General features: G+C 42.8%; 1 protein-coding gene across 1 annotated transcript in view; it reads left to right on the plus strand.

Moving 5' to 3' along the window:
* ALDH7A1 (aldehyde dehydrogenase 7 family member A1) overlaps positions 1 to 14744 on the plus strand; it is a 33368-nt gene that overhangs the window by 5482 nt on the left and 13142 nt on the right. The window contains exons 4-9 of the mRNA XM_013004497.2: positions 2992 to 3072; positions 3457 to 3580; positions 5629 to 5761; positions 8559 to 8603; positions 10325 to 10402; positions 11860 to 11957. Coding sequence (XP_012859951.1) covers positions 2992 to 3072; positions 3457 to 3580; positions 5629 to 5761; positions 8559 to 8603; positions 10325 to 10402; positions 11860 to 11957 — 559 coding nt within the window. The remainder of the gene's footprint in view (positions 1 to 2991; positions 3073 to 3456; positions 3581 to 5628; positions 5762 to 8558; positions 8604 to 10324; positions 10403 to 11859; positions 11958 to 14744) is intronic.

A 14744-nucleotide genomic window follows, 5' to 3' on the forward strand; every position in this document is an offset into this window, starting at 1 on the left:
AACAAATTCACAGAAACTCATATGTATGAGAGAGTTTTATATAAAGGTTAAGTGCACATCAAGAAAACATCCCAACCCAGTGCTGCCCAAGCCCACAAGTCCAACATTAGTCCATATGTCCGACACCAATCCAAAAAGTCCTCCTCCATTTCACAAAACAGACGCAATGATTCCAGCTGCAGGAAGAAAGCCAAGTCAGTGAATGTGTAAGCATCTCAGCCCTGGCAGGGTCTCCACGGTTGCCCCAGCACCCAGGGTTGCATCGGGGTAGGTTCATGTGGCTTCTCCTCAGGGATGTCTTGCAGGAAGTGAGTCTTGCCAGCTAAAGGGAACTGACTAAGGCAGCTGCACCCTGGTGCGACCATCACAAAGCAAGAGACCTGAGAACTAGAAAGGCGAGGCTCACTGAGCCATTTATCCCTCTGCCCTTCAATTAACCCCACGTGTTTGTGGGCCAGGTTGGCACAATAAACTACCTCAGGTCCCAACCTACCTGAGTCCTCACAGTGACATCTTCACCCTTTAATCACCAGCAAATGAAGGTTCTGGGAGCTTTGCTTCATTCATATTATGTTCGACTACGTTGAGGAGGCAATGCTTCCCCCGTGAGTGCCCTCCAATTCGATGGGCTCACCTTTGGGCACTGCATCAGATAAGTTGTTCCTAACGCAGTGTTGTTGTTTTCTCATGTTTTCAGTGGCTAATACCTCAGAAGTAGACGACTTGTTTCTTCTTCCTAGTCTGTGCTAGTGAGGAAGCTCGTCTGAAACCTATTCACCATGCTATTTGAAATACTAGTGGCACAACTTCCAGCATCAAAGCAACACATAAGCCAGCACAGTATGAGAAACAATACACAGGCCGCGGAAACAGGACAAACGGATGAATGAGATTCCCTTGTCTATAGGACTGCTAAATGCTGGCGTTTCTCTAGGCTGCTTTTTGGGCCTTTTTCTTTGTTCTGGATACTCCTGAGATGATCACACTATTTCTCTGGTATGTAAGGGATGGCCTGTCTTGTACCTTACTCAAGTTGACCTTGGGGTTCCAGCCTCTCTTACTCAGTGTGAGTCTGCCTTCTCCATTCACACACGTCTCACACTAGGAGCTCAAACAGCAACACGACAGCAGTGAACTCTGGTGTTTCTTAAAACCTGGACGCGAGACCTCTTAACCAAGGAGCCCAATCCCATGAGCAACTTGTGCAACCATCCTTTGTTGTTGCAAATGTATCAAAAACTCCTGAAAGTTCAATTTTCCACAGTGTATACTTTATCGACAGTGTATACTTTATTGGCCATAATTCGAGTGATGACCTGTGCGGCCCTGTCCGTAACCAGGGAGAATTTCCTTCCCGTGACCTCCCGCTCCAGGAGAACACGAAGAAATGTCTCCTCTCATCGTTTTACCTGAGTGAGGGCAGGTAGTAGTTGCCCTGTTGTTCCTGGCTTCTTCCCTTCGCATCGGGTCTTCAAACTCCCTCCATTCTGTGGCATGTATCAGGACTCCCTTTCTCCTCCTGACTGAGTAGGATGGATTTCAGTGTCCATTGTATGTTTTGTTATGCATCATCTGATGACTGTTTATGTTGTGAAGGAACTTAAATATCCAACTCTTTTTGAACCCCTGCTTTCAAATACTTTGAGCCTATGTAACTAGGAGTGGGATTGATTGGTGTTATGATCGTTCTAATTGTAGGTTACTGAGAAACAGCTGCATGGTTTTCCACGACGGTGGTACTACCACAACAGTGGTACTGCTGACTGCATTCCCACCAGCCAGGGATAAGGGTTCCAGTTTTCCTACATCCTCACTAACATTTGTTGTTATTTTTTAAAACTTGCCCTGTCCTGGGAGTGAAAGGATACCTCATTCTGGGCTGGATTTGCAACGCTGATGGCTAAGGATGTTGGATAGTTTTTCTTTTGTTCGGTAGCCATTTGAATGTCCTCTGAGGTTACATTTTCATTCAGAACCCATTTTACCACCGGGCTATTTGTACTTTTGTTACGTTGCTGAAGTTTTATATATATGAGGTAACGCAAAGGCTTATGGAAAAAATTCCATTTTCTTTTAATTCCATTTTCCACGAACTTTTTGAAGCTCTCTTGTATTTTGGTTATTAGACCCTTGTCAGAGACATGGTTTCCAAAGATATTATCTCAGTCAGTAGCTTTTCTTTCACCCAACACTGTCTTTGGATCTCTGTACCCTGCTTGACTTAAGCTTCGTTTTTGAAAGGTAGTTTGCATTTCGGTTTGCCTCCGTTGTGTCTTTCTCTTTGTGGGTTCTTCTCACTATTCATACCTGTCGGCCAGGCCTGTGCCCAGCTTCTTTGTTCTGCCAGCCTTAGCATTCAGGGTCCCCGGTGGGGCAAACAGTTCATACAGCTGGCTGTTCACCTCCAAGTCCGCCCAGAGACGCTCCAGGACAAAGAGCGGTGCCCTGCTTCTGAAAACGAGCCGTTGAAAAGCCCTTGGACAGCTCTGCTCGGTCACTCCTGCGCTTGTCCAGACTCACGTCGACTCACAGCCAGTGGTTGGTTGGTTCCCTAGCATTACTCCCCTCACAGTGTCTGTGCTCGCATGTTGGGTGAGTAAATGGCCTGGCTTGAATGTCGTGAATACCAGTGTATAAGCAAGCTGAGTCAAGGGTTTGGTCTTACGACCATTTTGCCTTTGCAAAACAGCTCTGGGAGCTGAAGCAGGAAAGAAGTGTTTTAAGATACGGAGTTTTCTGGTATCACCCCAAAGGTTGCTTACTCTCGGAATTTCTCTCTGTGCTCGGACAGTTTCCTTTTCCTGCTGAGCCCATTAGCTGGGTCCCTGGTATTGGTTTGGGGATGTGCCGGATTACCGAGTCTTGAGGTGATCAAAGGGGTTTCTCCCCATGCTGGTACTTTGTTCTCCTACAGTACACTTATCTAACACTGTACTGCAGATGCAAACAGGCACGATGGATCAGGGAAACCATTTTATCATTCTTTCTTAGATCCCTGCTCCCAAACGAGGAGAAATAGTACGGCAGATCGGCGATGCCTTACGGGAGAAGATCCAAATGCTCGGAAGCTTGGTAAAGTATTCTCAGAGCAAACAGCAATCCTCAGATGGGAGAGAAGGATGTTATGCATTTCTGCTTGGAATATTGTGCTTTTTTTTTTTTTTAGTGTGAATTTTTAAAGAAAGTGATATGTGGATTTCAATAATCCTTCTCTGGAGGAAAGAGCAAACAGGTAGACAGGAAAAAATGCAGGCAACTCTTAGATTTTTAAATTCTTTAGAAATTTAAGATGGAGACTTCCTTGCATTTTTTTAAAAACTTTTTTAACTTTCTTGCATTTTATTGACTTCACAAAAACAGATGCAAAATATATTTTAGTTCCCTCTCCCCCACTTAAAATAAAATTAATATTTAAAACATGTTGCAAAAATGCTGTTTGGCTTGGTTTGTTTTTAGGTGTCTTTGGAGATGGGTAAAATCTTAGTAGAAGGTGTGGGAGAAGTGCAAGAATACGTGGATATATGTGATTATGCGGTTGGCTTATCTCGAATGATTGGGGGCCCCATCTTGCCTTCTGAAAGTAAGTCATGAGGTCACGTAAGCAAACTGTTTTGTGTTTTTTTTTTCTGTTTTCTATTCTTAAATAGAAAGAACTACAAAAAAATTTCTAGGGACAAAGGGCTTTGGTTTGTAAATTTATGAACGTATGGTTAATGTCACTAATAAATAAACAAAAACCACAACTTGCTGTCATCAAATCAGTTCCAACTCTCAGCTACCCTATACAGGGTTTCCAAGGTTGTTAGCTCCTTCAGGGGATAGACACCGCCATCTTTCTCCCTCAGAGTGAATGGTGGGCTTGAACTTCTAACCTTGCGACTAACAGTCCAGTGTTCATCCGATTCTCACTGCCATCGAGTCCATGCCGACTCATAGAAACTCAAAAGGGTGAAACTGCCCCTCTGGGTTTCTGAGACTGTAATGCTTTACTGGAATAGAAAGCCCCATCTTTCTCCCTTGGAGCCGCCGGTGATTTTGAACTGCTGAACTTGTAGTTAGCCACCTACCACATAACCACTACGCCAGCAGGCTCCTGACACTACAACCTCAGCTCCTTAATCTTACTACTAAGCAGTGAAAAAGCCAACAGGTAGTGTCATATTGTGAACCTTTTAAAGAGGAAACTGGGTTCTGAAAAGTACATGGGTGGGGGGACACTTTTTCTCAGGTTCTGTTGGCGTTGTGAATTGCACAACCCATCTGGATAACAACTTAACTCAATAATGTAAAGATGCTCATTGTGTTATCAATAGGGAATTTTAGAAATGATGTAATTGTCATATGGTAAGGGAAAGGGTAAGCTAATTCTGGTAGATCGTTGGCGCATATTGGTTAAGTGTCGGACTGTGCTTCAGAGACACCAGTTGCTCCTGGAGATAAAGATGAGGCTGTTTGCTCCCGTAAAGATGACCGAGCCTCGGATACCCTATCTAGGGGTGTTCTGGGCCAGAATCGACTTGATAGCAGTGGATTATTAGCATGTCTTAAACATCATACTTAGGAAGATTCTCTCCCTACCTTAACCCCACACTTCTCAGATAACTTTATATTGACTTATGTCTAAATTATTTTAATAATGACTTTTTTTTCTTTTTAAAAAATCGATGCATCACAAATTCAAAAGGAATCAAAGAATAAAGGGTGAAAGTTCCCTTCCTGCTCCCTAGCTACTCTGTACCCTTCTGGAAGTAATATGTCCTTGGGTGGTGCAAACAGTTCATGACTTAGCTGCTAACTGGAAGGCTGGAGGTTCAAGGGCTCCCATAGTCTCTCTTAAGAAAGGCCTGCTGGTCCACTTCTGAGAAGTCAGCCGTGGCAGCTCCCATGGAGCACAGTCCTACTCTGCCATGAGTCAAAGCCACGGTTCTCACTGAGCAGTAAGGGTGTTGTTCTTGTGTACACAGAGTAGATTTTGACTTCACAGCAACCCATGTGGCAGTGGGGAGCTGCCCATAGCATCTTGTCTTGGTGAGAGCAGCTCGCTAGGGCTTTCTCTCCTGGACACTCTGCATGGGTTTGAACCACCAACCATTTGGTGAGTAACCAACTGTTTAACCATTAAACCATGTAGTTAGTCAGTTCTCTCTCCCTGTTACAAACTCCATTGCCAAGACCAGCTGTGTACTCTGAGGAGGGTCTAATGCTGAGGGGAGGAGCTTCTGCCAATGGTTGCAGCAAAGCAGGGTCCTCCATACAGCTGCCTGGGAAGCACCAGGGATAAGGATTCGCACCGTGGTTCATAATGGTTATGTCTGGGGCAGAATGACTGATAATTTGTATTGCTGCCTTTCCTATATTTCATAAAATGCCTATGATGGGAATTATACTACATTTATAATCGGTAAATTATTTTATATATTATAGTCTATTTATTAATTAATTTATTATTTACAAATTCCCTACTTGCTGAAAGAATTGGGGAGTCTTTTTCAGTGTATATTGCATGTCCTTATTTGGCACAGTACCTTGGCAGATTCCCATGATCCAATCTTGGTGAATTTTATATTTCAGAACATTTTCGATCAGTTTGTCTGGATTTTAGTGTGTCTCCTCTGTCCCCGTCCACAGGACCTGGCCATGCACTCATCGAACAGTGGAATCCCGTAGGCCTGGTTGGAATCATCACTGCTTTCAACTTCCCGGTGGCCGTGTATGGCTGGAACAATGCCATCGCCATGATCTGTGGGAACGTCTGCCTTTGGTGAGACTCGCTCACATCCTTATCTAGTAGTAAACAGATGACAAAGTGACCCTTTCTAGGTAACGACTAAACGCATTTTAAAGATGTTGAAATGTTTCAACTTACTAAACAATAACCTTAGTTCCAGCTTGTGCTGAATGCCCCCCCTCCCCCATGTGTGTTGGAGTAGAATTGTGCTCAGTAGGGTTTTCGAGGGTTGATTTTGTGTGTGGGGTGGTGGTGGTGGTGGGGTGTGTAGTAGATGACCATGCCTTTCTTCAGAGTTGACTCTGGGTGGACTCCAACCTTCAACCTCTTGGTTAACAGCCACTTGTGTTCACCATTTGCACTGCAAGGGACTCCTTCTTTGTATACTAATAAAATTCATATATTAATTAAAGCCCACCATTTTGAAATGCTGATATGTATTTTTAAAAATTATATTTAAATAACATTAAAAATATTATTTGGTGAAATATATTTTGCAAAACTCTTGCCACTTCAACCCAATGTGCATATATAACTTAGTGGCATGTATAACGTTCAGCGTGTTGGGTAGCATTACCCTAACTAGGAATTCATTACCCCATAAAGAGTAGTCACTTACTCTCCCTCCACTGCTTCTAGTAACATTCATTATGTGCTCCACCTTTGTCATAAACAGACTGCACGCATTAGTCTAGTCTAGATAGTCAATGTAAGTGAACTCAGGCAGTGTTGACCCTTTTGTGTCTGACTTGGTTCACATAAGCATAACGTTTTCAACCTTTGTCCATGTTGTAGCACGTATCAGAACATTATTTCTCCTTATGGCTCCTTAATATTATTTGATTGTAATAACATACATATCATGATCTGTTCATTTGTATGTTGATAGATTTATTAATATTTTAGTGTGTTTAAAGTGAACGTTTACACAACAAATTCGATTTCTATTTTAAAAGTTTCCACGTAGGTTGTCTTCAGTGGTATGGTTACCAGGGGGGTGGAAGGCCAAATAAACGTGGGAACCTATGGTCTAAACAACCAAACCAAACCAACAAAACTTACTGCCATTGAGTTGATGCTAACTCATAGCAACCCTTTAGGACAGGGTCGAACTGCCCCATGGGTTTCTGAGACTGTGACCCTATACGGGAGGAGAGTGCCCCATCTTTCTCCCCCTGATCTACAGCTCCGGAAATCCTATGGAGCAGTGTTTGCAGTTCTGTCAGGTGTCTAAGGCAGCAGCACCCACAGACAAGCATTGGGCTGTTGACAGCATGATCCATAGCTCAAACCTCTCCGCTGCTCCATGGAGGAAAGATGGGCTGTCTGCTTCAGAAATGTTCAGAAAGCCTTGTCAACCTTCTGTGGAGTTGCTACGAGTCTGAATGGACTTCATGGCAGTGGGGTGGGAAGGCGGATGCTGTGAGTATCACGCTTTGGTTAAATGTCTATTCAAGTCCTTTGCCCATTTTATGATTGAGTTATTTGTCTTTTTGTTTCCAAGTTATATATATTGGTTAGTATGGTTTCCAAAGATATTCTCCCAACTACTCGGCAGCTTGTCTTTTCACTTTTTAAAAAAAGTTTTTGTTGACAAAAAGTTTTTAATTTGGGGGTGGTAGAGGAGTTCCCCATTTCTCTTGTCTTTGTTGTTTGTGCCTTTGTTATTATACTAGGTAAACTATTATTGAAAACTAGGCCTGACTGGCTTGCCCTTACTTTTTCGTCTAAAATTTACTGGTTTTATATGTGCTCTGCGGCTATGTATTGATTTAAAAACTAACAAAACCCCAAACTCACTGTCATTGATTTGATTCCAACTCTTCGTGACCCTATAGGACAGAACAGAATTGCTCCTGTGGGTTTCTGAGACAGTAGATGATTACGGGAGTAGAAAGCCTCATCTTTCTCCCATTGATTTCAACCTTTACTTAGCTGAATGTACTCTGAGATTGTCTGTATACAACAAGGCTTGTTGGGATGGTTGAGGATTTGGGACTATGCTGCCAGATGGTCAAGTTTTCCTGTCATCCAATCAAAAATGCTAGTTGTAATCCAGTCCTCGGGTGGTTCAAATGGTCAGTACATTTGTCTGCTAACTGAAAGGTTGGAAGTTGAGGACACCTAAGGCACCTTGAAATTAAAGTTAGGTAACCTCTTAGAAAAAAATCAGTCATTGAAAACCCTTTGAAACATAGAAGTTCTATTCTGTCAGACGCAGAGTTGCCATGAATCTGACATGACTTGATGACCACTATTTTTTGGGAGGGGAGACAGGGCAGGGAGGGTCCTCAGCCTTCTATGGAACGTTTGAGGAATGCAAGGTGTTGATTGTTTCAATCAGATTATTAAATGTACTGGAGGTTATTGAGGGGTAGGTTCCCTCTTTTCTTCCAAGCCCATGTGGATGTTTATACCTCCATTATGGACCGTGCTGGTCCAACATTGAATTACTCATGCTTCATGTGATGGCTGGAACTGCTGCTTTTTGGTGAGTGGGGAGTGTGATGTTAGCCGATGTTGATGTTTCGTGGGCCGTCTAAGGTCCACGGGCCTGACGTGCACGTCACTGGGTTAGGGTAGCAGTTCCTGTTACCCTTGCGGCAAGAAAGTTCAGAACTTGCTCGGCGCTGTTTTTGTGATCGTTGTAATAAGTTTCATAGTCTCTTAAGTCCTAGAGACACCAAACTGCAGGCTAGTTTTCTATTACAATTGCTAGACTTGGTTTGAATTAGTTTAATTACACAGAGCTATTTTTTCTCCTAAAGACATTTCCTTTTTAATAAAAGGCATTGTTTCTAACATTCAATTCCTTTCTCTCTCTCTCAAGGAAAGGAGCTCCCACGACGTCCCTCATCAGTGTAGCTGTCACAAAGTGAGTGTGGGCGACATTCTTTTTCCTGGGTCTGGAAGAATCCTGAAAGGGTGATTGACAGGCGCTTGCCCAGTGGTCCAGTGACATATTAATTTAAATGTGGAATTTAGATCATCTCCGTCTCTCTTAGCTTTTATGTTCACACGGTTTATGTCACTTGGCAATTTGCAAAACTTTTCATCTCGTTTCACGTAACCCTTTGGAGATGTGCCAGCTATTGACGTGCCTGTGGAGCCTGAACTCTCACAGGTGAAGTTGATGTTGTGGAGCAGATCTTTTTACTCTGTCACTTGAAAATAGACGGCATCTCCAGTGAAGAGGAAGGATCCTTGCAATTTTAGGGGCTCTGTTTTATAACTCTTCAACAAGCTAATGGTTTCAAGGACAGAGTTCTACTTAGCTAACACTTTTATGGCTTTTGTTTAATATATAGATTGTTGGTAAAACAGAAAGAAAGGCTTGGTTATTGCACTAATCCATCGGTTCTCCTAACGCTATTTAAAATATAATTCATCTTGTGATTTTCAAAATGTTACTCATTTTTGAAAACGCTATAGCTCTAGCCAAGCATTTAAGCCAGCCTGACAATGATCCTGCTAGTGGCTGGTGAGAATACAGAAGAGGGTGCCCTCCCGTATGGCGTCATGCTGAACCCTTGATGGTTCCGTCTGCTGCATGGTCTGCATTCTCTGGGTTGACTTGTTGGTCACTCTTTGTGGTGGACTTGGTGTGTGTGAGAATCCTCAGTCTTAGAAGATAGTCTTAGGGAAAGAGGCTAAGGAATGGATCAACTGGTTTAGAGGGCAGTGGTGGTAGAATGTACTTGGAAGGATTTTGGAATAGTAAGAATCCTCCCTGGCAAGAGTTTTCAAATGAAATATTAAATGAGAACTCTGATATCCACAGCACGCACAAACATGGAAAGATTCCTCAGGTAATTCACAAACAAAAAAGACTAGGAAATACGAGCACAACCATCCTCATGGGCATGGCGAACCGACTTGCTCATCATCATCATCATCAAGTAGATGGTTAAAATATTGTTGATGTGGGGTATTAGTTTTAAATATCCCCAGTTATTGCTGCTGGACCTTTTTCCTGTCTTTGGATATTGTTGAAGAGTTGGAAATATTCATGTAGGAGTTAATATTTGCCGGCTGATATTTTTTTAGGTGATGGAAAATATTCTCTGATTTTATCAAAGCAACCAGAAAAGTAAAACAATTCTTGTGATTCCCATTTTAGCCGGATGAACGGAAGGCCCTCTAATGTCCTTGGCAGGGGATAGGGAAAGTGGAGGGAGAATCTAAATTTGGTTACATGTTCAGATCACTCACAGGTGCAAAATCCACAGGCCACACACAGTAGGTACCCAGCGAGGGCATTTGAATGGGAGCCCAGCCTGGCAGGAGGCCTAGAAGCAGCTATTCTTCACCAATAGGTGTCTTTGTACCAGCTCCCAGAGGTGTGTGTGGCATGTATGTGTGTGCATGTGTGTGGTTGTTTTTCTTAAGCTGCATTTAATAGAAATTATTTCCGTGGGTAAAGTGTTTGACAGCCTCATTTCTGATACGAGCTGGTGCAACCAGATCTGTGTGTTTAAAGGGTGGCAAAGGGTTAAATACAGAAGTCAAGTGGTTGAAATTTCTTCCTGCTGTTTCAAAAACTTAAGAGATGATAAAGTTACCTTACTTAGGAATTTCTTTTATTTTCCTTTCTAGGATAATAGCCAAAGTTTTGGAGGACAACAAGCTGCCTGGGGCAATTTGTTCCATGACTTGTGGTGGAGCAGATATTGGGTAGGTCCCAGGTCTAAAGTGTCTCTCAGTTGAAGAACCTTAGCTTGAGGATCCCGAGGGCTCTCTACTAGAACGAGGAGGTGACTACAGTGTTTCTTTGGGATTAGGACTGTTAGGGACTTGAATGTGTGCTTGGTTTATTAATGCATGGCCTCTGGAGGAAAATGAATGGACATTGTCCTTTTGACTGCTCAGAGCTAGTGATTGTACGGTGCTTACATCCTAAAAGAATAAACTGCTGTAACGGTGGGAAGCCCATAACTTCCTGATACTTGATTTATGAAGGTGTTTTCTTTCAGACCAGACAGTATAGTCTATTTACCACTCCCACGTGAGAGCCTCACCTGTTCCCTACATTTTTCCAGCAGAGGACACCCTGGGGACACAATCTCTCTTTAAACTAGAATTGACCATAAATCTCAGAACCCCGATGAAAGCTAAGGAGCTTTACCAGCTCATCGTACGAGTTCACTCTTGTCACCCGTCCTGGGGCGGTCAAAATGTTTGTCTCCCTTCAGCAGTTTCACCCTTCTTCTGCATTTGTTGGGCAAGCTCAGAAAGGTGGTATGATACGTCCCCACCCACCCACCCTCGCCTTTTTTTTGGTTACATAAATGAGAAAATATTAGAAAACAAAAACTCCTACATAGACAGTGTGTAGTGTAGCTAAATGCCCTTTATACATTAAGTATTCTGTTTGTTGACCGACTCTGTTCTTATATCCTGAGCATGCAGTCCTCTGTGTTGGGTCTGGAATAGCTCAAGCAATTACAGCAGTGGTGCGCAGGAGGGCATTAGTAACAGGTACCTTGAGTATATCCTTGTCCTGGATTGTGGGGCTGAACCTGGGACATCTGCCTGGACCATTGCTTCAGGGTCTTTCAACTGTGCTCTAGATTGATGCTGTGATTACACTGCTTGAATCACAGCGAACCCTTTGAAGTATTGAACTACAGGCAAGGAGGATCAAACCAGTAGTGTCTGCTCCGTATTCCTTTAAAGCAAGTAGAAATCCTAGCGTAGGCATGATCCTTCAAGTTTTTAATTCTTAAAGGAATTATTCATTAGAATTAAGAGCCTGCAATCAATCAATCAACCAATCAGTGAAAGAAAAGAAAGAATCTCCCCCCCCAAACGAGAATGTTCATGCTTCCTGGACATAAAAGGAAACACCACGATCCCTGTGCTCAGCCCCCCACCTGGCACAGGAAGGTCTTTCTTCCTTAGCTTCCTCCTGGCCAGTGTAAGGTTACTCTGCCTTGTTATATGGCTCTACTTGGGAGACCTGTATTTGGTTTTCATGACAACTCTCCTTTGCTCCTCTGAGGTGGTTTTCCTTTTGTTTTTGACTGACTGACTGTGGAAGGGCCATTGTGTCACTGCTTTCTGTTGGGTGCCACGAGGTGCTGCCCTGGCTGGGTTTACCTGCTTGGGTGACCATGTCTTTTTTCATGCAGCACAGCAATGGCCAAAGACGAGCGAGTGAACCTGCTGTCCTTCACCGGGAGCACTCAGGTGGGAAAGCAGGTGGCCCTGATGGTTCAGGAGAGGTTTGGTAAGTGTCGCTTTCTCAGGAGCCTTTCATTCTCCCAGAAGACTGCAGGCAGAATCCAGAAGTTGGATATTATTCCTGGACTTTTTCCACAGAGGCACCAGCCTTGTCTTGAATGTTCAAATAAAAAGCTTAGTACAGTTATTGGTGGGTTACTATTAGGGAACTTTTGCATTTTAAATAGCATAACATTTTGGAAAGGATGTAATTTTCTCTCCAAATGACCATCATAGAATCATAACCAATTGATTGATCTAATTTGTCTGGCAAATTTTAAAAGGAAAAAAGCACAATTTAAACCAGACCAAAGAATAAAAGGACTTAGAGTGAGTGTGGAATCAAAGACTAAAATCCGTTCTTCTTACTTAAATTCCATGTCTATACAATTGAAAGGGGTTGTGTAGACATAGCTTTGTGTGCTCTGCTTTATGGCTGTTGAAGTTTCAAGGATAATGTTGACTGACAATTTTTGGCTATTTTGCTAAATGTAGACTCTACTCACAGCATGCAACTTGACTAGTTCATCTACAAGCTATTTTGTTACATAGTCTTTGCTTTTCCAAAAGCAAGTTTACAAGAAAGTGTTACAGTTATTAAACAAGGTCAGTAAGATTGTTGGATACAAGCTCAAGACAATTAGATTTAAAGCAACATAAAAAATGGAAAAAATATTTTAAAATAAGTTTCACAGAAGTGCAATTCTTGCCAGACTACAAGGTCTGGCTTATCTGTTTTAAAGTATTATTTGATCCAACAAGGAGAGTAGAGATACCGGGAGGATTAGAGGAGGGTCGTGGGAGAACAGGGGAATGGATCACAAGGATCAACCTATGGCCCCCTCCGAGGGGGACGAATAATGAGAACGGGGGTGAGGGGCAACCGAGGATGATGTAAGATACGGAAAAATAATCTATAGCTTATCAAGGGTTCGTGGGGGAAGGTGAGTGGGGGAGGGAGGGGAAGAAATGGGGAGCGGTTATCAGGGGCTTAAGTGGGAAGAGAATGCTTTGAAAATGATGATGGCGGCATATGTGCAAATGTGCTTGACACACTGGAGGAATGTATGGATTGTGATGAGAGATGTAAAAGCCCCCAATATAAGTATTTAAAAAAATATTATTTGACTTAAAAAGACTATGAAGACTGTCATGGAAAGAAATTAAGAGAAGACTTAGTTGAAAGATAATGTCATTTTTTGGAAAGATTTCATATTAAGACATCGCTGTTACCATCTGCAGATTTTACACACTCCTGTCATAGTCCCAGCTGCCCTTTTCTTCCCAGCCATTGACAAGCAGATTCAAATTCATGATATTGCAAGACAATCAGAATACTCAGAGCAGTCTTGGAAAAGAATACATTTGAGACTTCTTAGATTCCAAAACTTACTATAAAATGACAGTCATCAAGACTGTGTGATGCTGACATAAGGATATGCAAATAAGCCAGTGGATCCAGAAATAAACAACTAGCATGTATGACCAGTTTGATTTTTGACGAGAGTAATCTTTTCAGCAAATGATGCTGGGAAAGTGGACAGCACACGCACAGCACGGGGTTGGACCTTTCCCACACCATGCAGCCAAATGAAGTCAAAATGGAGCAAGACCAACAACACCACACAACTCTTGGAGGAAAACCTGCTAGTACAGCTTTGTGACCAGGAGTTAGGAAGTGGTTTCTTAGATTGGAGACAAAAAAGCATGCGGAAAAAAATTGCTAAATTGGTCTTTCTCAAAATTCATTTGTGCTTGTTGTTCAAATGACACCATCGAAAAAACGAAAAGACAAACTACAGAATGGGAGTAAATAATTTTCAAATCATATCTGAAAAGGCTCAAGTTTTAAATAAATAAAGAACTTGTAAGTGCAGCAATAAAAAGACCATTAAAACATAAATGACCACTGATCACCTGATGAGATGCCCAGCATTAATTACCATATATACTTGGGTGTAAGCTGAGTTTTTCCAGCACATTTTTTAATTTTTTAAATAATCATTTTATTAGGGGCTCATACAACTCATCACAATCTGTACATTAGTACATATGTTGACTTCATCATTCTCACAACACCCGCTTTCCACTTGAGCCCTTGGTGTCAGCTCCTCCTTTTTCCCCCTCCCTCGCCGCTCCCCCTTGATAATTTATGAATTATTATTTTATCATGTTTCCCCATCCAACGTCTCCCTCACCCACTTCTCTGCTGTCTGTCCCCCAGGGAGGAGGCCATATGTAGACCTTGTCCTCTGTTCCCCTTTTCTCCCTCACCTTCCCTCCACTCTTATGCTATCGCCACTCTCTCCACTGGTCCTGGGGGGTTCATCTGTCCTGGGTTCACTGTATTTCCAGTTCCTATCTGTGCCTGTACACATCCTCCGGTCCAGCTGGATATGTAAGGTAGATTTGGGATCATGGTAGTGTGTGTGTGTGTGGGAGCATTTAAGAGCTAGAGGAAAATTGCATATTTCATTGTTACTACACTGCACTCTGATTTGCTCCTCTCCTCCCCACAGCCCTTCTGCAAGGGGATGTCCAATTTCCCCCGCATGGGCCCTGGGTTCCCACTCTGCACTCCCCTTCATTCATAATGTTATGGCTTCTTTTATTTTTTGGTCTTTGATGCCTGATACCTGACCCCTTCGCCGCCTCGTCATCTTACAGGCTGATGTGCTTCTTCCATGTGGGTTTTGTTGTTTCTCAGTTCTCATCTTCCAGCATGTGGGACCCCAGATGCTGTATCATTTGATAGCCAGGCACCATCTGCTTTCTTCACCACTTTTGCTAATGT

This window comes from Echinops telfairi, unplaced genomic scaffold, assembly GCF_000313985.2.
Source record: "Echinops telfairi isolate 266 unplaced genomic scaffold, ASM31398v2 ScPeMD7_7469;HRSCAF=8507_1, whole genome shotgun sequence".
NCBI lineage: Eukaryota > Metazoa > Chordata > Mammalia > Afrosoricida > Tenrecidae > Echinops > Echinops telfairi.